The 26,378-nt window shown below is 39.0% G+C and overlaps 1 protein-coding gene across 2 annotated transcripts in view; it reads right to left on the reverse strand.

Annotated features, from left to right (window-relative positions):
• Positions 1-26,378, reverse strand: part of ESF1 (ESF1 nucleolar pre-rRNA processing protein homolog) — a 70,518-nt gene that overhangs the window by 20,446 nt on the left and 23,694 nt on the right. For both annotated transcript variants that reach the window (XM_024926876.3, XM_055105071.2), the window contains exon 9: positions 24,690-24,851. In XM_024926876.3, coding sequence (XP_024782644.3) covers positions 24,690-24,851 — 162 coding nt within the window. The remainder of the gene's footprint in view (positions 1-24,689; positions 24,852-26,378) is intronic.

Here is a 26,378-nt window from a genome sequence, read left to right on the forward strand (position 1 = left end):
TCTAAATTCTAAGAAAGTAGAAACGATACTAGATACAGTTCTCTTTTGTTGATGAGTATATACAGACTGAGAACATTTAGCAATTTGTCTAAGAACATGGAGGTAGGAAGCTGCACAGCTAAATTTTGAATTCCTGGTCGTCCTCTCTTCTATTATCAGATACATCTAAAATGCTAGTTTGACCTACAGAATGAAGACATATATGGCCCAAGAATAAAATCTAAAACTTTGGGCCACTGGTTCCTTATCTGCAAAATGAATGGTTTAGATCAGAAGTATGCAACCCTTTCCTCCCACGTGCACTGATTTCCCCCCCTCAAAACATTTGGTAAAAGTAAAAATATATAGAACAACTAAAAACACTGCTTTTGGGCCTTGAGCTTCAACCAACAGTTTGAAACAGCTGAAACAGATCTCTAAGACCTTCCTTGGTTTTTAACCCAAGAATTAATCTCCAAATATCTATAGCTTAGAAAAGTATTAATGTTAACCTACATGCACACCCAAGGTAACACAGATTTGTTTTTATGACATACTGCTGTTAGGATCTCTAACTTACAGGATGCCAAATCAGAACACAATTCTCAATTCAAAAATGTTTCTTATGAGAAAAACATAATTCACTTTAGTAAACAGTTTTCAGGAGAAATGTGTAATATAAAACCATGTTTAGATCTCTGATTCAACAGATAAACAGCACCTAAGAAATGTAAACTGGGATGTTCATTTGAGAGAAAGCAGCAAATTCTGATAAAACAAGTTGATTTCAAAGAACAAAATAATTTATGTATTCTGCCCATAGGTCAGCACACAATCAGTTCAGTCTAAAATTTTAAATGTACAGTGTTGTATTATTACATGATGTTTAAATAATACTCTTTGAAGTATTCTACTATAATTTCCTCATGCATTAAGATTGCATTACTTCAAAATACTAAACTAATATAGAAATTTTTTCACCAAAAAAGTTATTTTCTGATTTTGATCCAAGCTCTACTTCTGAATCACCATGATGCTAAGGAGGGTTCTATGTTGTTGTCTCTTAGGTGACTAGAGGACTGGGTTGATGTGTCTCAACCTTTTTTGGAGGGATGGATAGCATGAGATTTTGATAAAAGTTATGGACTCTAACACTGTACTGGAAAAACTTGCATACAATGTTCAGGAGGTTTATGACTATCCAAAGATCATCTCTGTGTAATGATCCAAGAGCTTAAAGTAAAGAACATTTATAGGAGCTGAAGAGGTCTAGCCTGGGGGAAGATGAAAGTCCATTCCTCTAACTTTGAAGCTTAACAGCATTGACATTTGTAGGTTCTACATCATGTTTTCTCAATTTCAGTATTATTGTTATTTTGGACCAGATAATTCTTTGTTGTGACGGGCTATCCTGTGCACTGGAAGTTATTTAGCAATATCTCTGGTTATCCACTAGATGCTAGTAACCCCAGGTGTAATAATCAAAAATGTCTCCAGACATTGCCAAATATCCTCTTGGGGGGCAAAATTACCTCTAGCTAAGAATCACTGTTCTAGACAATCATTAAAAATCATTTCTAAAAAAAGGGCTATGTCAATATTTGAACCACATAAGTGATGGTATTTTACTTGGTGCTTGATTATATGTCTTCCCAATTTATAAGTTTCATCTGAGCAGTCCTTTCTTCTAACTAGACCAAAAGCAGCTTAAAGTCACCTTCTTTAGTATTTCATAATATTTAGCATAGTGCCAGACACATAGTAAATACTTAATAAACACTTAATTGATCTGTCTTAAAGGAGGGATTCTTATTTCAAGCCAACTGTTTGATCTTTCATGTTTGGAACATATTCTCTCTAACAGAAAATGAATCAAAACTTTAGGATCGAAATAAATGGCCTTGATCCTCAAGTGGTTCATGTGGTTAAAAACAAAAAAGAAAAGGACCTATAACTCTAAAATAATTCGTGAAATGTTTATTCTTAGGAAATAATATTTTTCTGGTACTTTGTTTACAACAATAAGGAAACAGTATCTTCAGTTTAATACAGTCTGTAATTTTTTTTTTGCCTGGCTCTCACTTAATACACCCAAATAGCAGCATAAGAAACACATTGCAATGAATTCACACACCACGATAACTTAAAAAATGCTTTGTTCTTGTTGTCATCATGAGGTCATTTAAATCTCTTGCCACAGATCACAGCTGTTTATGTTCTAAGTTCTTAAAAATATGCCCATCCCAGAAGCCTCTTGGCATAAGTACGAGAACATTCTTCAGAGACAGTTTTAGCCTCTGAAAGCAGCCACTATGTGACTGAAAAACAACTTCATTGTAACTGCTTTTAGTTTTGCACAAATTTGTTTAAAAAATTTTAAGTGCATATCCAAGGACTTCTGAATTAGTTAAAAATAACATCAATAATCCTACAAATAAGGGGCAAAAACATCTTTCAGAGCCAACCACAAACATAGATGACTCAATTATGACAATAATAATTTAAGCACAATCCATTTAGAATTATTCTGGCAGTTTGCATACATATAAAAATATTTTTAAATATCCTTGCAAAACACACAAAAATAAGAGTATATATTCTGCCTACCTTATTCATTTGAAATATCTGAAAAGTCTTCAAAGGGCAGGAGATGAACAACTTAAAATAACTCCACTAGGTACTATAATCGGCTTTGGTCATAAAAACAAAATGTATATTTAAACATTTCTGATATAGGCTGAAACTAGCACTCTTTATTTAAACCTGACTCTGTAACACTCAATTCCAAAAGTAGCTTTTAAAATCTAACCAGCCACCACCACTGCCACCAAAACTTCAAATTTGGAATCCACTCTGAGTATAAGGCTTTTTTTTTGAGACAGAGTCTTGCTCTGTCACCCAGGCTGGAGTGCAATGGTGCAATCTCGGCTCACTGCAACCTCCGCCTCCCAGATGCAAGCAATTTTCCTGCCTCAGCCTCCCTAGTAGCTAGGATTACAGGCGCACGCCACCATGCCCGACTAATTTTTTTTGTGTTTTTAGTAGAGACAGGGTTCGCCATGTTGGCCAGGCTGGTCTTGAACTCCTGACCTCAGGTGATCCGCCTACCTCGGCTTCCCAAAGTGCTACGATTACAGGCATGAGCCACCACACTTGGCCGAACCGAGTATAAGGCTTTTTAGAGGAAAACCACTGGTCATGCCCTGAGGAACAGTGTCATCAAAGACACTCCTTCAAACTCTCCACCCCAATGGTGTAGGGAGAAGGAAGGACACATTCACTCACATAACAGGGGTCACAGGATATTTGGTCCAGATAAGTAAACGGGATCTTTGCCAGGGCCATTTTTTCCTTCCTGGTAAAGTAGGGTGACTATGTGCATAGGATATCCTTAAAGCATATTGGATAAGCCAAGTGATCAATCTTTCAAATAAGACATATGAAGATCTGAAGTGTTTTGAACTTGGTTCAGGATCTTACAATTTCTTGTATGAACTTCTGTAAATCCCTCTCTCCTAAACTTTTTTTTTTTTTGGCGACAGGGTCTTGCTCTGTTGCCCAGGCTGGAGTGCAGTAGTGCAATCACAGCTCACTGCAACCTAGATGTCCCAGGCTCAAGCAATCTTCCCACCTCAGCCTCCTGAGTAGTGGGACCACAGGTGTGCATCACCATACCCAGCTAATTTATTTTACTTTTTGTAGAGACGTAAGTCTCACTATGTTGCCCAGGCTAGTCTTGAACTCCTGGGCTCAAATGATCCTCCTGCTTCAGCCTCCCAAAGTGCTGGGATTACGGTCATGAGCCACCGTGCCCAGCCTCTCCTAAACTCTTACAGTACCATGGTCTTTTATTCTCTAGCATTTGTCACAGTTGGAATTATATATTCATTTGTGGAACTGTAAAAATTATTATTAATGGGTATCTCTCTTAATAGGTTGCAAGCTCCATGAGGGCAAAGGTCATAGCCTGTTTTTCTCTTGCTGGTAACTCTAGTGGCCAGTGAAAGGTGTGACATACAGCACGCACCTTATAAATGTCTGCTGAATAAAAGAGCAAATAAAAGAAAAAAATGAGTCAAATTTGTTCCCAACCTTACAGACTAGGAACAACAATGCATAAAATTAAAAAGTAAAATAACAACTAGCCTTGTGAACAATAGTAAATAGCAAAAATGACCAATCAGGCAGAGCCAACAAATACTCTTTGGGTGCACTTAACACTATGAGAATAGTGTTATACAGAAAACAACACAGTCATAAGGATAATAAGGATGAGGGTACAGGAAGCTGCTTAGATAGGCAATTGCTTCTTATATAACCCTCAATTCTATATCTTCCAAAACATTCAGGGAAGCATCCATAGAAAATATGCCCAAAGTATGTAATCAATGAACACATGTTTTTTTGTTGCTGATTGTCTAAAAGCTATTTAACTGGGTAGAAACTGCTTTACATTTGTCTTGAATTTGAGCTTATCATACTCTTCTTCCAAATCGCCTTTTACTCTCCCTTGAAATGATGTCTTCCACTTACAATCATATTTAGTTTACTGTAAATCAAGCTGCCCCTGCTTCTTAGAATCAAATATTCTTAAAAGCTAACTTCAAATACAAAACAACATTTGGGCCTCATTAGGGAGCTATTGTTTCCTGTATTTGCCTGTACTTTATTTGTATGTTTTCTTTGTCTTTCAAGTAGTTTGTAATCACAATGTACACAATATCAAGCTATCCTAGTACTGATAAACTAAAATTCTGGCCAAGTCTGGTGAAGTCATTCTGCTAATTAGCTTACGGCAAAGAAGACTGAAGAACTACTTGTTCTATTGTTATTTTTATACATGTTTATGGACAAGGTCAAAAATAAATGAAAACTTTTAGATGTAAGAAAACAAAAGGAATTTCTTGGAATCCAGTCACAGTAAGAAAGTTCAAACAAAAAAAAAAAAAAAAAGAAAGCTCAAACAGAAATATTAAACTAGATTAGAGGCAAGGAGTTTTCCTTGGGGACAAACACTGATCTGCTATGGTCTTATATGGATCTTTGGTTGTAATGGGTTGCTGGCCAAGAAGCCAGTACACAGAGTTTGAAGCCTGATCACAGTGGGAGGTCCCAGCAGAGACCACTACATTAAGCCAAGATGCTTAAGGGTGCTCTCAGTGGGTGATGTCCCTTCCCCCACAAATCAGAGAGAACACATGCCTGTTTGGGCTTTGGTTATGGGCAGAAAGAGGGAAGTAAAAATACATTTTTCCCCCATAGATTTATAACCACAAACCCCTGGGTTTGTGGCTGGAATTCACACTACTTGTGTGGCCCAAAATAATCCAATCCAAAAACTCAGCTTCAATTGGTGTTGGATTGGAAGTGCCCTTAGGCATCTGGCAAATATTTTTTAAAAGAAGTACTTTTGACACAGGCTTCTGCAATTCCCTTAAGTAAAGAAAGATTTAAGAACAATGAGATCACAATCAAACTTCACAGAAACAAACTATAAGAACCATAAAGACTATGAATATTGGAATTATCAGATACAAAATATATATCAGCACGTTTAAAAAACAAAAGAAGAAATTAAAAGATCAGACTAACAAAAGGATAAGACTAGAAAAAAAATAAACAGCACACTAGACAGAGGTAAAGAAAGAATTAATGAACTGAAAAACAAAAGTGAAGAAATTACCCAGCATGTTGTAGAGATTCAAAGGGATGGAAAATATGAGTTATCAGATTGAGAGTTAGAATGTACTACACATATTAAACAGGATTTCCAGAAGGAGAAAACAGAGAAGATTGGGAAAATGTAATATTCTAAGAGAAAATGGTGGAAAAGTTTTCAGGACTAACAAAAGATGATAATCTTCAGCATTTTGGGTATTTAATTCCAAGCAAGATTAAAGCTAACAAGCAAAAAATGACCTACATCAGAGTGCAACTCTAGAACACTTAAAATATGTTAAAAGCCAGGTACCCAAGACAACACTGTAGAGCAAGACCACATCTCTCCTGACAGGATTCAAAAGTGGGCCCTGAGGGATTAAAATACTTGTTCTTTAGTCACACTGGCTTCCTGACTTGCACAGGAGTCAAGAGGAAGTCTTGTGAGCTCACAGTAAAATTGCCCCTTCCCAGAAAGAGGCTAAGACAGGGACTGGCTTGGTGCATTCAAGATAATAGCCAATACCCTTCCCTCCCTAATCCTCAATATTCACAGCCTCACTATCACAATCTGCCCCCAGGAATCATCCCACCAGGAATAATCTATTTATGCCTTTTCTCCCTATTCATTTTGGTCACTGCAAAAAGCCCCTAATCATCTTGTCCCCCTAATATCCCATGTTCTCATCCCCAGAAGGTAACAATACATCAATTCTTCTGCCCCATTCCCTGCCAACTCTCTATCACTAAATTCTGTGGAATTCACAGTACATCATCAGCAGAATCTCATTATATCTCTGAACATTTTCTTTATCTTGTTCTAACTGAAACCTGGCTCTCCACCAAGGATACCGCATACTATAGTCCTTTCAATTGTTGCTTTTGGTTTGCATTTTAGTTCATTTTCTTCACAGAACCCCCATACAAACTGGCCTACAGGTGGGCTAGATGTGGTGGTCGTTAATGTTCTTCATCCAGTTTTCTGAAGTGTGGTACTGGTCTAGGGATAGGCAGACCAACTGACCAGTAAAACACAGAGCCAAGCAACAAACCCACAGTTCTGAAACTCTGGTACATGAGAGGTGACATGTCAGATTACTAGAGGAAAGGAGAGATTATTCAACAAATGGAACAAGATAAAAAATATTTTCTATATGGCACAAGATAAAATCAGGTCCCTACCTCATATTAAAAAAAACAACTCAAGGACTTAAATGTCCCAAACCTTACATCTTTTAGTAAAAAATCAAAGGGAACATTCTTCTCATCTGGACAAAAAAGAGTTTCTTAGATAAAACAGCAAATATTAACTATAAAAGATAAATCTGACAATATTAAAATCAAGTATTCTTGTTCATTAGATGACAGAAGAAAGTGGGAGAAGAGAGGAATTACAAATTAGAAGATATTTGCTGTCTTATACAAGACAAAGGATCAGTATCAGAAGTAAATAAAGAGCTGCTAAAAGCCAACAGGAAAAGCACAAACAGTACAATAGAAAAATGGCCAAAAACCATCTATTAGTATTTCACGGAGAAGGAAACACATGTTCAATCTCATTGATGACAAGAGAAATGCAAATCAAGTACTGCTGGTGGAAATGTCAAGTAATATCACCACCCTTATAAAGTTCAACATTCATGGTCAGGTGTGGTGACTCATGCCTATAATCCCAGCACTTTGGGAGGCCAATGCAGGTGGATTACCTGAGGTCAGGAGTTCGAGACCAGCGTGGCCAATGTGGCGAAACCTTGTCTCTACTAAAAATACAAAAAATTAGCCGGGTGTGGTGGTGGACGCCTGTAATCCCAGCTACTTGGGAGTTCGAGACCAGTCTGGCCAACATGGCAAAACCCTGTCTCTACTAAAAATACAAAAAAACTAGCCGGGCGTGGTGGTGAGTGACTGTAATCCCAGCTACTTGGGAGGCTGAGGCAGGAGAATTGCTTGAACCCAGGAGATGGAGGTTGCAGTGCTGAGATCACGCCATTGCACTCCAGCCTGGGCAACAGAGTGAGACTCTGTCTCAAAAAGAAAAAAAAAAAAAGTTCAACATTCATATACCTTATGACTCAGCAATTATACTCCTAACACAAATACCCAGAAAAACTTAAACGTGTACTAGGGGACATGCATAGAAATGTTCCTAATGGCATGATTCATCATAGTAACACCTAAGAACAACTGAAATGTGACAGGAGTATGAATATACAAACTATAGTATAGAAGTTAAATGGATGACCTACAGCTACACAAAATAAATCTTAGCAATATAATGTTAAGTGAAAAAAAAATCAGTCCCAAAATGATTTAAAAGTATCCCAAACACACCCACACTTCCTCCCACATTAACAAAGTTAACAACTTTAATATCACAGATACATGCAAATATCACCACAATTTTAGAACATTTTCATATCTTCAAAAAGAAACCCTGTTCCCGCCCTCCCTCCTGTGGCAACCACTAGCCTACTTTCTGTCTCTATAGATTTCCCTGTTCTGGATACTTTTGATAAAATATGTGGTCTTTTTGACCATCTTCTTTCACTTAGCATAGTATTTTCAAGGTTCATCTATGTTGTAGCATGTATCAGCACTTCATTCCTTTTTATGTACCCATTATCTCTTAAGAATATTTATAAGTTATATAAAACTATATACAATGTTCCAAAGAAGACATACAAATGGCCAACAGGTATATGAAAAGGTGCTCAACATCACGAGTATCAGAGATGCAAATCAAAACCATGATGAGGTATTACCTCACACTTGCTAGGATGGGTATTATAAAAAAGACAAGAGATAACAAATGCTGGTGAGGGTGTGTACACAGTTGGTGGGATTATAAATTGGTACAGCTATTATGGAAAACAGCATGGAGGTTCCTCAAAAACTTAAAAACAGAACTACCATAAGATCCAGCAATCCCACTTCTGGGTATATATCCAAAGGAAATGAAATCAGTATCTTGAAGAGACATCTGAACCCCTATGTTCATTGCAGCATTATTCGCAATAACCAAGATAGGGAAACAACCTAAGTGTCCATCAACAGATGAATTAATAAAGAAATAGTGGTACATATATACAACAAAATATTATTCAGCCACAAAAAAGAAAATCCTGCCATTTGTGACAACACAGATGATCCTAGAGAACATATTATGTTCGGTGAAGGCAGACACAGAAAGATAAATACCTAGTAGAGTCCATTTACATGTGGAATCTAAAAAAGTCAAACTCAGAAGCAGAGAGTAAAACAGTGGTTGCCAAGGGCTTTAGGGTGGGGAAAATAGGGAGATAGTCAAAAAATAGGAATGTTCAGTCACAAGATGAATAAGTTCTGGGATCTAGCGTACAGAATGGGTGGTGATGGATGTGTTAATATCACGTAGTAATCATTACACAATGAATATGTATATTAAATCATCACACCGTATAGCTTAAATATATTCAATCTTTGTCAATTAAATATTTTTTAAAAACTATATACAGTGGAAAGTAAATAAATAAATACTGAAATCTGGATAATGGTTTCCTCAAGTATGGAGTGGCAGGGGAGGATCAAACAGGTAAATATAAGTTACTGCAAGGTTCTAGCTTTCGTAGTGGGTGGTGGGTTCACTTATTCATTATAACAAACAAACAAACCAATCAATAAAAAGAGGCCCATGCCGACCATTGATGAGAGACTGTCTTAATCTATAGATTATGATTACTCCAATTATGTACACCAGAGATACTTAAAAATAAAGAGGTTAAGTTTAATGAATCTGACCATATCACACTTCTGTTCTTCAAAAGACACTATAAAGAAAGTAAAATCACAAACCAGGAAGAGACACCTGCAAAACACATTACTGATAAAAGACCAGCCCAGAATATATGAAGAACTCCTAGGAATCAGAATCAATAAGACAAAGAATACATGAATAGACATTCTACATATAAGGAAAAACAAACTGTTCCTCCTCATTAGTAACGAGGGAAATGCCTAAGTATTTCTTTAAAAACTGAAGTCAGGTCACATCATCTCCATTTCCCATCTCACACAGGGTGAAAGCTAAAGTCCACCCAGAGATGTAGAAAACCCTTTGTGATTTGGCTGCCTCTCTGACCTCATCTTCTGCTTTCCATACCCTGGCTAACTGTGTTCCAGCCACACTGGCCTCCTTATTATTCTTGGACACATCAGTAATGTTTCCCCCTCAGGGCGTTTGCATGTGTTGTTTCCTCTCCCTGAAATGCTCTTTCCCAGGATAACACATGGTGACTACTGTCATTTCCATTAGGTCTTTGTTGAAGTGTCACTGTAGCAGTGAAGCCTTCCCTGACTATCCAATTTAAATTGCTACTCATTCCCAACCATAAACTTCCTATTCCCCATGTAGGCTTTAGGCTTTTGTTTCCACAAGCTTTAATCACCACCTGAGATTGCATATATTTTGCCTATTTGTTTACTAACTTCTCTCCCTCCCCAGGCCACACACAATAGACTGCAGAGCCCATTGAAGGCCTGGACCTTTGTCTATTCTGTTCAATACTCTATGACAAGAACAGAGTCTGGTATACAGTAGGAACTCTCAATATCTGGGAATACACATACTAAAACCATGAGACACCATTACTTATGTACTCAAATGGCAAAAATGAAAAAGCCTGATAATATCAGTTAAAGGTAACGATAAAGAGCTATGGGAACTCACACTACTGGTGAGAGTATAAGATGGCACAAGCATTTGGGAAAACACATGACCTAGTAGAGGTAATTATGAGCATGTTACAACCAAGAAATTCTACATGTATCCAAGAAATTCCATGCGTATCTTCGTGATACATCCAAGAATATTCACAAAGGCACTGTTTCATAACAGAAATAAAGTATAATAATGAGCAATAGAACAGATACATTGTGATAAGTTATACAATGGAATTCTCTGTAGCCAGGAAAATGAATGAACCATATACACATATATGGATATGGCTAACTCTCAAAAATAGAATGTTTAATTTCATTTTTTACTTTTTAGAGATGGAGTCTCGCTCTGTGGCCCAGGCTAGAGTGTAACGGTAAGATTTTGGCTCACTGCAACCTCCCCTTCCCGGGTTCAAGTGGTTCTCCTGCCTCAGCCTTCCAAGTAGCTGGGATTATAGGCACCTGCCACCACACCCAGCTAACTTGTATTTTTTTAGTAAAGACGGAGTTTCACCATGTTGGCCAGGATGGTCTCAAACTCCTGACCTCAGGTGATCTGCCCACCTCAGCCTCCCAAAGTGCTGGGATTACAGGCATGAGCCACCATGCCTGGCCCAGAATGTTTACTTTTTAAAAAGGCAAATGACAAGAATACACAGAGGATGCTTTTATAAAGTTCAAAATTAACAAAACTACAAAATAGACTATTAGGAATAGATGTATCTGCGGTAAAACTATATAGAAAAGAAAAAGAAAGATTAATACATAACTGGGAAGTCACACAGAGGACTGCAGACACTGGTAATGTCTGTGGCTATATGTGTTCATTTTATTTTTATTATTTGACACAGAGTCTCGCTCTGTCACCCAGACTGGAATGTAGTAGCATGTGATCTCAGATCACTGCAACCTCCACCTCCTGGGCTCAAGAGATTCTCAAGCCTCAGCCACCCAAGTAGCTGGGATTATAGGTGTGTGCCACCATGCCTGGCTAACTTCTGTATTTTTATTAGAGATGGGGTTTCAGCATATTGGCCAGGCTGGTCTTGAACTCTTGGCCTCAAGTGATCTGCCTGTCTTGGCCTCCCAAAGTGTTGGGATTACAGTTGTGAGCCACCATGCCCAGCCCATTTTATTTTTCTTTAAACTGTAAATACACACTTTAATATATAAATATATACACACATAGTATTTCTTTAATCTATGACTTTTTCCCCACAATGAAGTATAAACATTTTTTAAAAGACAGTAAAAGAATGTTTACCCTTTGACAACTGTGTGCTAAACAGCTTTCACCTGCCTCTTTGTCAGTTAATCCCCATCAAAATGTAACTTAAACCTAAATTTTCTGACTTTGAGGCCTCTATGCTCTTTCTGTAATCACAATAAACTGTTAATGCTATCCCAAATTTCATTATAAGCAGACCCTACAGACTGCATTTGAAAAATCCACCTGTAAACTGGTGGCTTGACATTCAAGGGTGCCTAATCGTTTTCTTCCCTGGAAGAGTTTCCTGTCCACAGAAGCTATGAATATAGAAGGATATACTGAGGCTGGGGTACAACCTAAACAGCATTTCTAAGTCAATTTCAAACACTTCTTTGTTATAAAAAACAGAAATCATAAACATTTCAACTTCCCTAGCATTCCAATATTTAAAAACATTTATAACAGTCACAACTAAATTCAAACTTGATTTTTCTTCTTGCAATCTAAATATTTTCTTCCATATTTATTAGGGTGAGTTTATATAAGTTAACCATAATTCCTCTACTTTTAAAAAGACTTTCCAAATAACTACTAAGAAAGCAGTACCTTCCCAACCATTTTCCTACATGGTAGACACAATGACAATGTTTGTACAGCAAGATAGAGAAAACGGAGGAAGCAACCAGAGAAGAAAACAGCCTAGGGGCTCTGGTGGGCCTAAGGATGAAAGGGATCAAGATTGTGGCTAATTTGTCATCCACTGGTGGTACGCTGGTTGGGAATCCTTCAAACAGAGTAATCCTTTAAGGTTTACTCTTTCAACTTTTGTATTCGTAATTAACTGGCTACTTCATTGGCAGTGTCCTTTACGCAGTATTTGAAAGAGTATACCAGAGAAAAATGAGTTGTATATTAAAACAAAAAAAAACAGGGCTGGGCATGGTGGCTTATGTCTGTAATCCTAGCATTCTGAGAGGCTCAGGCAGGCGGATCACGAGGTCAAGAGATAGAGACCACCCTGGCCAACACGGTGAAACCCCGTCTCTACTAAAAATACAAAAATTAGCTGGGCGTGGTGGTGCACGCCTGTAGTCCCAGCTACTCGTGAGGCAGAGGCAGAGGCAGGAGAACTGCTTGAACCCGGGAGGTGGAGGTTGCAGTGAGCCGAAATGGCACCACTGCACTGCAGCCTGCCGATGGAGCGAGACTCAGTCTCGAAAAAAAAAAAAAGAGAGAGAAAATGTAGAATGAGGGTAATAGAGAATCAAAATAATATTAACATTTAGGACTTCAATAGTCACATGTCAGCTAATGATGGAACACTTTCTGAGAAATGTGTTAGGCATTTTTATTGTTGTGCAAACATTAAAATAGAGTATACTTACATAAACCTAGATGGTGTATAGCTTACCACACACCTAGGCTAATGTTAAGACCTTTTTATCATTGTGTGAACATCATAATAGAGTATACTTATACAAACCTAGATGTTATAGCTTATTACACACCTAGGTTACATGGTATGACCTATTGCTCCTAGGCTACAAACCTGTACAGCATGTTACTATACTGAATGCTGTAGGCAATTGTAACACAATAGTAGTATTTGTGTATCTAAACATAAAAAAGGCAATGTGTTGTGCAAAAATATGACAGCACTAGTTGATAAGAACTTTTCAGCTGCACTATAACTCTTATGGGACCACTGTTGTGTATGCAGTCCACTGTTGACTGAAATGTCGTTATACAGGGTATGACTGCATTTTCCATAGCTTGCCTTATAAAGCTCTATTTCTATTCTTGTCAGTTCTCTGATGACAGAATCTACTAAAAATCTGTGACAGTTCTTGTGTCTCCTAGTTTTGTGATCTTAAGCAAGTCTATGCTTCAGTTTTTCTCTCCTGCAAATGGGGTACTAACCACCTTGAAGAACTTAATGTAGTATTGTGTGTGAAGCATCTACAATAGTTCCTGATACAGCACACGCATCCAATAAGTGCAAACTTCCCCTTCCTCCCTCAAAGGATATATATATATATATATATTTATTTATTTTATTTTTTTTTTTTTTGAGATGGAGTGTTGCTCTGTTCCCCAGGCTGGAGTGCAGTGGCGCGATCTTGGCTCACTGCAACCTCCGCTCCGAGGTTCACGCCATTCTGCTGCCTCAGCCTCCTGAGTAGCTGGGACTACAGGCACCCGCCACTAGGCCGGCTAATTTTTTTTGTATTTTTTAGTAGAGACAGGGTTTCACCGTGTTAGCCAGGATGGTCTCGATCTCCTGACCTCGTGATCCGCCCACCTCGGCCTCCCAAAGTGCTGGGATTACAGGCGTGAGCCACCATGCCCAGCCCCTCAAAGGATATTTTAAAATGTAATTCTTCTGGATCAAAATTATGCATCTAAGAATTAAATTTTTAAAATTCCCCTGTTTACAGCAATGGGATCCTAAAATAAAATATATTTTATGATGCTCTAAGCTGACAATGCTTTGGAAAAGTCTGATTAAGTCCTACAGAGACAGACTTCCAATTATTATTATTTTTTTTTTGAGATGGAGTCTTGCTCTGTTGCCCAGGTTGGAGTGCAACGGTGTGATCTCAGCTCACTGCAACCTCCACCTCCTGGGTTCAACCGATTCTCCCACCTCAGTCTCCCGAGTAGCTTGGATTACAGGCACCTGCCATCATGCCCGGCTAATTTTGTTTGTTTTTTTTTTTGTATTTTTGTAGCAACAGGGTTTCACCATGTTGTGATCCACCCACCTTGGCCTCCCAAAGCGCTGGGATTACAGGCGTGGGCCACCGCACCTGGCCCAGACTTCCAATTATTAGGAAAGCATATACCTTCAAAGTGTATGCTTCAATTTACTACTAAAGCACATCATTCCAAATACCAACGGGAACTCAGTGGTTACTTATCTTTGGGCATACACAGGGTCAGGTTTTCAAGGTCATGCTAAATAATTTTACAGATAAAAGTTTTCCACATCACTGAATGGGTAGATTGAGCAAGGATATGTCTTTTTTATTTTTTAATTTTTTTGAGATGGAGTCTTGCTCTGTCACCCAGGCTGGAGTATAGTGGCATGATCTCGGCTCACTGCAACCTCCACTTGCCGGGTTCAAGAGATTCTCCTGCCTCAGCCTCCCAGGTAGCTCGGACTACAGGCACGAGCCACCATGCCTGGCTAATTTTTTGTATTTTTAGTAGAGACGGGGTTTCACCATGTTGGCCAGTCTGGTCTCTAACTTCTGACCTCAGGTGATCTGCCCACCTTGTCCTCCCAAAGTGCTGGGATTACAGGCATGAGCCACCATGCCCGGCCGGGTATATCTTTTGATAGCTCATTTGATTACAGCTATCCCACCACCCACCCTCAGTAAAGATTAAATTGAGGAAGGAAAGTACCCTCTCACTCCCACACAAAACCAGCAGATTCAGTTTGCGCAGCCACCAGTTCAAGCCATAGGAGTTTTTACTGGCTTCACCACAGACCTCAATTCCAAAAATTACCATTGCATATTGCATACAGTGAGCAACTGTCTACAACAGTCTAACTGAAAAGACATTGAGAAAGGCTGCAAATCTTTCAGAGGACAGAAAATGGCAATATGGTCCCAGAGTGAGATTAAATTTTGTATCAAACCAAAGATCTACAGAGAAGTACTTATGCCCTATCCAGGCTGGGCCCAGTGGCTCACGCCTGTAATCCCAGCACTCTGGAAGGCCGAGGTGGGTGGATCACCTGAAGTCAGGAGTTCGAGACCAGCCTGGCTAACATGGTGAAACCCCATCTCTACAAAAAATATAAAAATTAGTTGGGTGTGGTGACGTGTGCCTGTAGTCCCAGCTACTCGGGAGGCTGAGGCAGGAGAATTGCTTGAACGCGGGAGGCAGAGGTTGCAGTGAGCCAAGACAGCCCCACTGCACTCCAGCCTGAGCGAAAGAGCAAGACTCCCTCTAGAAAGAAAGAAAGAAACAAACAAAAAAGTAAAGTACTTACACCCTATCCTTTACTTGGCTCCAAAACCTGAACCTATGGTAGGAATCAGATTTTATTTTGTGTATAATTTTATCAGTATTTCTGAGCTTTCAAAAGTTAAACAATAAAAAGTTCTCCAGCTGGCACAACAAATTAATACAATCCTTTCAAAAAGCAGGGCATGGTGGCTCAGGCCTGCAATTCCAGCGCTTTGGGAGGCCAAGGAGGGAGGACAGCTTGAGGCCAGGATTTTGAAGCCAGCCTGAGCAATGTAGTAAGAGCCTGGCTCTACAAACAATAAAAAATGAACTAGGTAGACATAGTGGCACACACCTGTGGCCCTAGATGCCTGGGAGGCTGAGGCAGGAGGATCGCTTGAGCCCATGAATAAGTCATGATCAAACCACTGCATTTCAGCCTGGGCAACAGAACAAGACCTTGTCTCTTAAAAAGATAAATAAATAAATAACACCTGAGAAGAGACACGAAGATGCTATACTCAAAAACGTATCTGTGAGAAAATGTAATAAAAGGTTATTATGTTATCCATTTAGCAAAACTTTATGAAGAACCTACAGCATAACATCAGGGCCCAACTTTTCAATTTTGCAATAATGAAACTGTTGAAAGCAAGTAGTATGAATGAGTTCTGTCAAAATAACACACGGAACATGTGCAACGAAAAGTGACAGCTTACTAGCCAGGCAGTTAGAATACAGATAGAATAATGAAGGACAACCACAAATAGAATAGCGAAAGTTTTGCTTTCCAGACCAAAGAATTCACAACTTCAAACAAATCAGCATAGCTGTGGGCTATGGGAAAACAATACATGTGACAAGTTTTCTTTTCTTGAGCTCACTTGTGGCAGATTGCAAGTTTAAGGCATAGTTATAAAAAGAAAAAAAAGGTATTAACAGTATAGTCTAGAAACGGTGGCTACACATGCAAACAGCGGGAAGGACTGTATTAACAGAATCATTCTAGATCTTTGCAACCAGAGGATCTTGCTGATTTACATATTTTAACTGGAATCCTGTGCAGGGATGTGGGGGGGGAACCAGATCAATTAACCTGAAACTTCATAAGGCATTGCAATTTTAGCACTTTCTGAAACTACTAGTAGAAAAATATCCTTGCTTTTTGAGTTAAATCTTTTTAAAAAGCTTCTTGGAAAGTCTCTTTTTAAAAATTAAATCGGCTGGGCGCGGTGGCTCATGCCTGTAATCCCAGCACTTTGGGAGGCTGAGGCGGGTGGATCACAAGGTCAAGAGATCGGCCAACCAACATGGTGAAACCCTGTCTCTACAAAAAATACAAAAATTAGCTGGGCGTAGTGGCCCACGCCTGTAGTCCCAGCTACTCAGGAGGCTGAGGCAGGAGAACCACTTGAACCTATGAGGCGGAGGTTGCAGTGAGCCAAGATAGCACCACTGCACTCCAGCCCAGGCGACAGAAGAAGGTCTCAAAATAAATAAATAAAACATAACAAAAATAAAAATAACAATAAATCAATATTATTAAGAGAGAAAACAGTCTATCAAATAATTCAAGAAGCACTGAGAAAATTACCAGCAATCACATGGAGGAAATGTATTAGCATCATTTTTAGATAACTCTTAAGTGCTTCTCATTTTTATTACACATTTCAAACATGACTCCAATCTTTTTTGCACAGTATGAAGTTATAGCTTATTACCTTACAAATGCCTCATAGTCAACCTGTTAACTGGATGATTCAAGGAAGGAGCTCACGCTTAGGTTTTAAAATTCTAGCCACTTACCAGCTGTGTGACTTCGTACAAGTTACAAGAGTGCACTGTGACCTGGTTTCCTCCCCACCACCAAAATCTGAGGCAAACTACAAATTCTTTTAGCTTATTTTTAAGTTCAGGTTTTCCATTTAATGCCCTCTTCTATACTCGATTCAAAATTTTAAACATCTGGTTATTTTAAAAGTTCTGGCCAAAAAAAATTTTTCTGAATATATTTCAAATAATGAGCACATTGGCAATAAATGAAAATGGAGCCAAAACTAAACAGTGAACAGGTTTTGAGACATCTAAAAATTAAAATGCTTGAAACTGGGCTGCCTAACAAAATGAATGCCCAACTAATTCAAAAACATTTTTACTTCTAAATAAAAAGAATGAATAATACAATGGCCACATATGCATGTCACTGATGTCTCTGTTTAAGCTACTCAATGGAACAACTGAACAGAGAAATGGAGATAAAATAAATGTGGCAGGGGAGGACGAAGGATAAAGAACAGATACCGGAATAAAAATGAAATTACAACTGTGAAGAGTGGAGGAGGAAAAAGCAGAACAAAGAGCTACACCCCTACTCCATGCCCAAGGAATAGGAGTCAAAAAGGGACTCCTCGTGCTGTGTGAGACAGTAAGAGAAGTCCTTGCCAGCGTGAGACAGTAAGGGGCACCTCTAGTTTTCTGGTTTCCATGTCTCCTTCCCAAGAGTAAGTATTCTAGAACTCTGTGTGCTCCTGCCAAGATATCCCAATGACATTCACATCCCTACCACTATTAAAGCTTTAAGACAATCAAAACTAATCTCAAAATCCCTTTATTCATACTTGCCACCACATGAAGTTTACAATTTCCAAATCATTCCTTCTCCCAAAACAATGCTGAACATCCTCAATGACTAAAGCCGTTCTACTCACTAGTCAGTTATTAGTCCTTAACAAAAGCCCCCTTACCCATTTATCTGCTAAGTGGAGTTTCAGTAAAACTTAGCTCTCTTCTGAGGACACTGCTTCCCCTCTATCTCTTTTAGCAGGTGAATTTTTCTCTCCCACTGTCCCTGCGACTCACTGCCAATTCCCATCCACTGGCTGGCCCTCCTCCCCAGTGCCTCCACTCTGAATATCATATTTTCAGGCTATACTAGATAGACTACACTCTTCCTTATTGTAGATATCTTTTTTGTAAGCAAATTCTTCCAGAACCTGATGTAGATATCTAATGACCACAGTTGCTCTTCTCATTTTAATTTTAGCTCACTGCCACTCTTTCCAATGCTCCTGTCATAATTCTTGGTGACTTCAGTATCCACACAGATGATCCTCTGAACGTACCTTTGGCCTCACAGTTCACTGACCTCCTCTCCTATGGTTCTACACTCTACCCCATCTCAGAAATTCACTGCCAGGATTGTAAACAGGTTATGTGATTACCCAAAGTTGCAATCCCACCACAATCTTACTTTCCAAGCATCCTACTCTTCTACCACCAGCTCCAATCTTTTCATTTTAACCCATTTATGCCTGAGGTTGCAATTTTTTGAATTTTTGCAATCAAACTTTGAGCAGTAGGATATAAATAACTTCCACATGCTTAGCATTCCAATAATGGACCACTAGGCATAAGTTAATCTCTCTAGTAGTCTGAGACTAACAATTCCCTTGGTGTGAAAGTGGCAACATGCTTATAATGGAAGCATGTCTTAGTTTTTGGAAGTTACATTTTGAAGTGCTTTTTTTTACGTGTCATGGTGCTTGCAACTTTCTATCAAATATTTTAGAAAAAGAGTTGCCTCTACTTACTGTCTCTAATTCCTCTCTTCCCATTCTTCCTTCAAACCATACTACTTTCATCCCCCATCATCCTACAAAAGCCATTCAATATCACCAGTGAGCTTCACACTGCTAAATCCAATGGTCATTCTCAGCCTGTATTTTATTGACCCATATTCTCACTGAAATGCCTTCTTTATTGGCAGGCTGAATACCCTGCAATTCTGAATTTCCTCCTGCTTCTCTGATAGCCTCTCCAGCTGCTCGGAATGGTCCAGGCTCATGTCCTCTACCTCTAGATGTTAGAGTGCTCCAAGGATCAGCTTTTGAACCTTTCTTTTTTACCTATATTCACTACCTTGTTGTTCTTATTCACTTTCAGAGATTTATACAATGAAGATTCTCTAATTTATATCTCTACCAGCCCTGTACTCTTAACTGTATAACCAACTGATTCCTTGGCATGTCTATTTAGGTATCAATGGGCATCTTGAACTTAATGTATGAAAAAAAAATTCTTGATGCTCCCTTGCAAACATGTTCCATCCACAAGCTTCATTATCTGAAAATTACTCCAACAGCCATTTGATTGCTCTCCCCAATTTGGTCCTTGCCCCCCACTTTAATCTACGTATCTATAGCAGCAAGAATGATCCTGTTAAATATAAAAGTCAGATTTGACTGCTCCTGAGCTCAAAACTCTCCAGTGGTTTCTCATCTCAGTCACAGAAATTCATGTCTTTATAATGGCCTACAAGGCTTTCATGTCTGGCCCCAAACTACCTCTCTGATCTCAGTTACTTCTGTCCTCCACTGTAGTCATACTGTTCTTGGATTCCTCAAACACAAGAGACAAAGTATAGCTTCAAGGATACTCCTATGCTACTTCCTCTGCTCACACAGTCTTCCTGGGCCAGGCTCACTCCCTGACCTCTACTTTCTTTAGTTCCTGGTCAAATATGTTTCTTATATATCTGTCACCTGTTTAGTCTCTCCTTCACCGGAGTGTAAGATCTGTGAGTTCAGGGATTTTTATGTTTTGTTCACACAGTGTATAGAATAATTCCCGGCACAGACTAGGTATTCAGTAAGTATTTGATGGAGTAAGGAAGAGAAGTTGGGGTTCTGTAGAGTGCTGAGTAGAAAAAAGACCAGCTATACATTTCACTAATATCTATTAAGCCAGAGATAGCTAAGAAAAACAGGACTTTTACCATAATCAAAATTTTAAGATTATAAACAAACATGCCATTATTTATTTCTGGATGGAATTTCATATATATTGTTTATATTCAGCTTGCATTATCTACAAAAAATATTATGTAGATTAACTGGACTATTAATACAGGGGAAGTTATATAAAGAGTTAAAACTGATTACACTTCATTTATACGTGTATTAGAAATTCCTCAACGAGGTACATTTCTTGATGAAGGCCCAACTGGCTAATTATATGCATCACCTTATCTACTCCTTAGTAAGTTGGCAGGATACCTTTAGCAACACATTGAGATAGGAAATACAACTTCACATACATCAAAATAATTAAGTATAACTTTCTTTAAAAATTTTATAATTCAACATTTTTACTTATTTATAATCCTAATTAATAAAATTGTATTATTACATTTCCATAGGAACTAAAATATTGATAGAACGAGTAGCTCATTCCAGTTGTTATGCCCACAAACCTGTTATCAGTTCCCTTAATACTTACCCTTAAGAAATTAAACTCCTCATGTTACTATACTGTATAACCCAATGTAAAAAGGTAGAACGTTTAAATAGTCTAAACTAGAATTTCTTCTGAAAAATCAAACCAAACCACAATAAATGTTAGTGATTAAGAGTACTTATTTTCCTGAAGAGGTTAATATTTTGGAGAGTCAAGCCACAGAACCAATGAATGATATGGTATAATCTCATACTGACCCTCCGTGGTTTACTGAAGCATAACATCAAAAAAGTCCTGAGGTTCAGGGTAACTGTTACAGAAAACACACATTTCTTAAGACATAAATTCACTGAAATACACATGTCATGAAAGTACTTTGTAGTTTATAACGTTTGTAAGTATCTCTAAGCAAGAAAGTGGTTTTATTAGTTCCAATTTCCATATGAATAAACTGAGGTACAGAAAGATTGCTCAATGATCTTATATGTATAGCACACAGAAAAACCCTTTACACTTGCATGTGCATGCGTGCATGTACATAAGGATTCACAGATAACAATACCTCATTAGGGGCCTTCAAAATATTACAGTTTAAGACCTTTGAAACTCATTATACATTAAAATATCAATTTTCCCCTATTCAATTAAAAGTAAAAAATATATACCCAATGTTGACGATAATTCCGTGAAACTGACACTCTTACTGATTGTTGAAGGTATTATAAGCTGGTACAACACTTTCAGAAAGCAATTTGGCAATAACTTCAAGACACAAAAAGTATTCATGCCCTTTCTTAGTAACTCTATTTCTGGGAAACTATCCTATGAAAATAATTCAAAATATGGAAAAAGCTATAGGTTATTTATAACATCCCAGATACTTGGCATCTGGGATTTAACATTTGAGGTTTTGACACTGGTAGTTTTAACAGCTTGTGAGAGAACCACAGGTTGATCTACAGCACATGTAGAGTTGCCGTGTGAGCAAGGAAGTCACGTAACTAACTAGTGAGTTAAGCCTGAATGCTAGCATCAGCTTCTCATTGTGGCCTGGTTGTTCTCTACTAGTCCTGACATGCTTGGAAACATTTCTAGGCTGGGAGAGACGAAAAACACACCTCTGTTTTAAAAGTTTTTAAAATTAAAAGGCCCTAAAAAGGCAAGCCAATTACTTGGCTGCTCATGAAAATGAAGAAATTTAAGAAAAGCTTGTTATTTGTGGGTTTGAGATCTGTCCTATTTTTTTTTCAATGTTATAAGTCCACTGTAGTGAAAGATTAGAAATCTGATTGAATATTCAACAACAGAGAAATGGTAAATTAAACTGTAATCTTCTTAACCAGTGGTTGAATTAGGATAGTGGAATTACAGATGATAATCTTTCATTTTACATTTTCACTTCATAAGGTCAACATTACCCTAATACCAAAAACCAATACGAGGAATGAAAACTACAGATCATATTCCTCTTTGCCACAAGTACAAATATTTTTAATAAAATATTACTAAATTAAGCTGGGAATATATAAAAAGATAAGGTACCATGACCAAGGTGGGGTTTATCTGAGGAAACATAAGCAATGCTTATAACTTCCACTTATAGATAACAGGTGTAAATACCACTTTTAGGTATTTGCCCTACATTACTATGTTTTGTTTGTTTGTTTGTTTGAGACAGGGTCTCATTCTGTTGCCTAGGCTAGAGTGCAGTGGCATGATCACAACTAACTGCAGCCTCAACCTCCTTGAGCTCAGGTGATCCCACCACCTCAGCCTCCCCAGTAGCTGGGACTACAGGCATGCGCCACCACGCCCAGCTAATTTTTGTATTTTTTTTGTAGAGATGGAACAGTTTTGCCATGCTACTCGGGCTGGTCTCGAACATCTGAGGCTCAAGTAATCCACCCACCTTGGCCTCCGAAAGTGTTGGGATTACAGGTGTGAGCCCCTGTGCCCGGTTTCATACTTATGTTAATAAAGACACAATCTAGATGTGGTCCACTTAGTGTGGGAACCTGTATCATATATCTGTACCTTACAACTGGCATTCTATATTTCTGAAATATTTGCTATAAAACACCTCAATCCAGTTTATTTTAGATCTGCTTTCTCAGACAACTGAACACTTCAATTTAAAAATGTTCATATTAAAATATATTCAATAAGCTCATTCTAAGATTAGAATTAAACTACAACATATTCAACTTAAAAGACAGAATTCAACATTTCTTAGAATCATAAAGTCAAGGGACTCAAGTAAAATATTTCTTAACAGACATCTCTGAGTAGCATAATTATGTAGCCTTATGGTGGAGATTTACTGACACAGAGAGCTCAACCCCTTAAAGCAGCCTTCAGTTCTTCTGCGAGACAATTCTAATAATATAGAGAATTCCTCTTTATATTATTACGTTAAAATCTACCTTCCTTCAACTTTTATCCACTGGCAGTACTGCTAACCTGTGAGGTAATAAAAGAGATTAAGTCTTCATTTACATATTCTGCAAGTATTTAAAAATAGCTGTTAAAATCACTTTTTAGACTTTTCCTCTCCAGGTCAAATCAATTGAGTTCTCCCAACCACTTGTCATATGATACACCAGTAAACTTCATTCGTTCTTACCACCACTTCCTGCAAAAGCCAAACATTTAAAACAAATGGGTTGCAACACAGCACTTCATTCCTGTAGGAATATGCAGCAGACCATCCTAGCAAATTTACTACAATAGCCAGTGTCCATCCTAGCAAATTTACTACAATAGCCAGTCAATCCTCAAATATCAAAATACCCTATTTTTTTCCCAAATAAAAACCCACGCAAACATATGTTTTATTCCCAATACAAAAGCACGCTACTTATAAAAATGGAATTGGTAACAGAACACTTCTAAGTTTTAAGCAATGGTATTCCTACAACTGGTTAGTACTCTTTCTCCTAGTGACTAATATAGGCTAAAGAACTGAACCCTTATCCAAAAATATATCTGGTTTTAAAAGTTATACACATATATAATATAAACAGCAGTAATCTATAAAAACAGTATTGACTGCAGAAGTCCCTGATGATTTGCCCAACAATGTTGAAAAAAATGTGTACAGTAGTCCCCCATTATCTGAGGAGGATACATTCCAGGACCCACAGTGAATGTCTGAAATCGTGGATAGTACTGAACCCTATAGCTAGTATGTTTTTTCCTATACATCTATAGCTATGATAAAGTTTAACTTATAAATTAGGCACAGTAAGAGATTAACAACACCAACAATAAAATAGAATAACTACACTGTAATAAAAGTTATATGAATATAATCTCTCTTCCTCTTTCTCTTTCAAAGTATCTTATTGTACTATACTGGGTAACAAACTGCAGAAAGTGAAACCATGAAAAAGGGGCAACTGCTGTTTACTACAGAATGATCCCATTTATCCCAGCTTTTATCTTTGTTTAGCTTTGACATGATTTTAATTAGTTTTGTACTAGTACTTTTTTACTCTACTATGCTATATTTCTTTGACTATTTGCAGCAAGATTGAAAATCGAAGACTATGTAATACATATTTTGTGTTAGTGAAACCTCATGAATTAAGGACTAGTGGGGGTTATGGAAGAAAAGGTCACTTAAGAATTAAACATTCAAAAGAAGTGTAATAACTTTAGAACACGTGGTGCCTGGATTCAAGTTTCTATATCTTGAGAATACAGGCTCAAACCTAGGAAAAGCTACTCTGATAAATGGACAGGAAAAATTTATAGTTAGTAAATTAAAGAAACCAATTAAAAATAAGTTGGTAAGAGTCTAAAATGCTAGTCATTAAGTTAGTTAAATGGTGTATGCAAATATGATGTTAAGGTCCTCACCAAAACATTTCCGGCTCCTTCATATTTAAAAGGTACTCAAACATACTGAAATTCGAAAAAGAGAAAACATTTAGTATCTAATTCTTACCTGGAACCCATTTAATTTCCATTTCCATATCATTTTCTTTGCCTTTCTTTTCTTTTTCTTGAATAACCTGCAAGAGCTGCCTGTATTTAGCAATTTGTTCTTCATCATCCTTCTGACTTTTCTTTGTTTTCCCATCTTCTTCTACATTGACTCCATCATCACCTAATGAAAAAAAAAATTCACTTAATACACAGAAACAATTCATTTCTAACTCGTGTTCAGATCTTATGGTCACTCTCTTTTAAAAGATGCTGTTAGACCACAGGATATCAAAATCAGACTTAAATTTCTGAATATTAAATGAAAGACTTAGGGTCTCATGTAGAATAAAAATCAGTTGCAATATAAATTTGCACTGTCATAGCAGTATGCTTGGGAATGCCCCTTTTTATTAAAATTTATATTGGATAATAATTCTGCAGTTACATAACATCTTTGGGCTTCTTTTTCCTATAAGCTGCAAGATAATGAAGATGGCATTTTCACCCCATCTGGGAAGTGAGGAGCGTCTCTGCCTGGCTGCCCATCGTCTGGGATGTGAGGAGCCCCTCTGCCTGGCTGCCCAGTCTGGAAAGTGAGGAGCGTCTCTGCCCGGCCGTCATCCCATCTAGGAAGTGAGGAGCGCCTCTTCCCGGCCGCCATCCCATCTAGAAGTGAGGAGCATCTCTGCCCGGCTGCCCATCATCTGAGATGTGGGGAGCGCCTCTGCCCCGCCACCCCGTCTGGGATGTGAGGAGTGCCTCTGCCCGGCCGCGACCCCGTCTGGGAGGTGAGGAGCATCTCTGCCCGGCCGCCCCATCTGAGAAGTGAGGAGACCCTCCGCCCGGCAGCCGCCCCATCTGAGAAGTGAGGAACCCCTCCGCCCGGCAGCCGCCCCGTCTGAGAAGTGAGGAGCCCCTCCACCCTGCAGCCACCCCGTCTGGGAAGTGAGGAGCGTCTCCGCCCGGCAGCCGCCGCGTCTGGGAGGGAGGCGGGGGGTCAGCCCCTGCCAGGCCAGCCGCCCCGTCCAGGAGGGAGGCGGGGGGTCAGCCCCCGCCCGGCCAGCAGCCCCGTCCAGGAGGGAGGTGGGGGGTCAGCCCTCCGCCAGGCCAGCCGCCCCGTCCGGGAGGGAGGTGGGGGGTCAGCCCCCTGCCAGGCCAGCCGCCCCGTCCGGGAGGGAGGTGAGGGGGGTCAGCCCCCACCCGGCCAGCCGCCCCGTCTGGGAGGTGAGGGGCGCCTCTGCCCAGCCGCCCCTACTGGGAAGTGAGGAGCCCCTCTTCCCCGGCCACCACCCCGTCTGGGAGGTGTACCCAACAGCTCATTGAGAATGGGCCATGATGACAATGGCGGTTTTGTGGAATAGAAAAGAGGGAAAGGTGGGGAAAAGATTGAGAAATCGGATGGTTGCTGTGTCTGTGTAGAAAGAAGCAGACATGGGAGACTTTTCATTTTGTTCTGTACTAAGAAAAATTCTTCTGCCTTGGGATCCTGTTGATCTATGACCTTACCCCCAACCCTGTGCTCTCTGAAACATGTGCTGTGTCCACTCAGGGTTAAATGGATTAAAGGCGGTGCAAGATGTGCTTTGTTAAACAGATGCTTGAAGGCAACATGCTCATTAAGAGTCATCACCACTCCCTAATCTCAAGTACCCAGGGACACAAACACTGCGGAAGGCTGCAGGGTCCTCTGCCTAGGAAAACCAGAGAC

This window comes from Pan paniscus, chromosome 21 (assembly GCF_029289425.2).
Source record: "Pan paniscus chromosome 21, NHGRI_mPanPan1-v2.0_pri, whole genome shotgun sequence".
Classification (NCBI taxonomy): domain Eukaryota; kingdom Metazoa; phylum Chordata; class Mammalia; order Primates; family Hominidae; genus Pan; species Pan paniscus.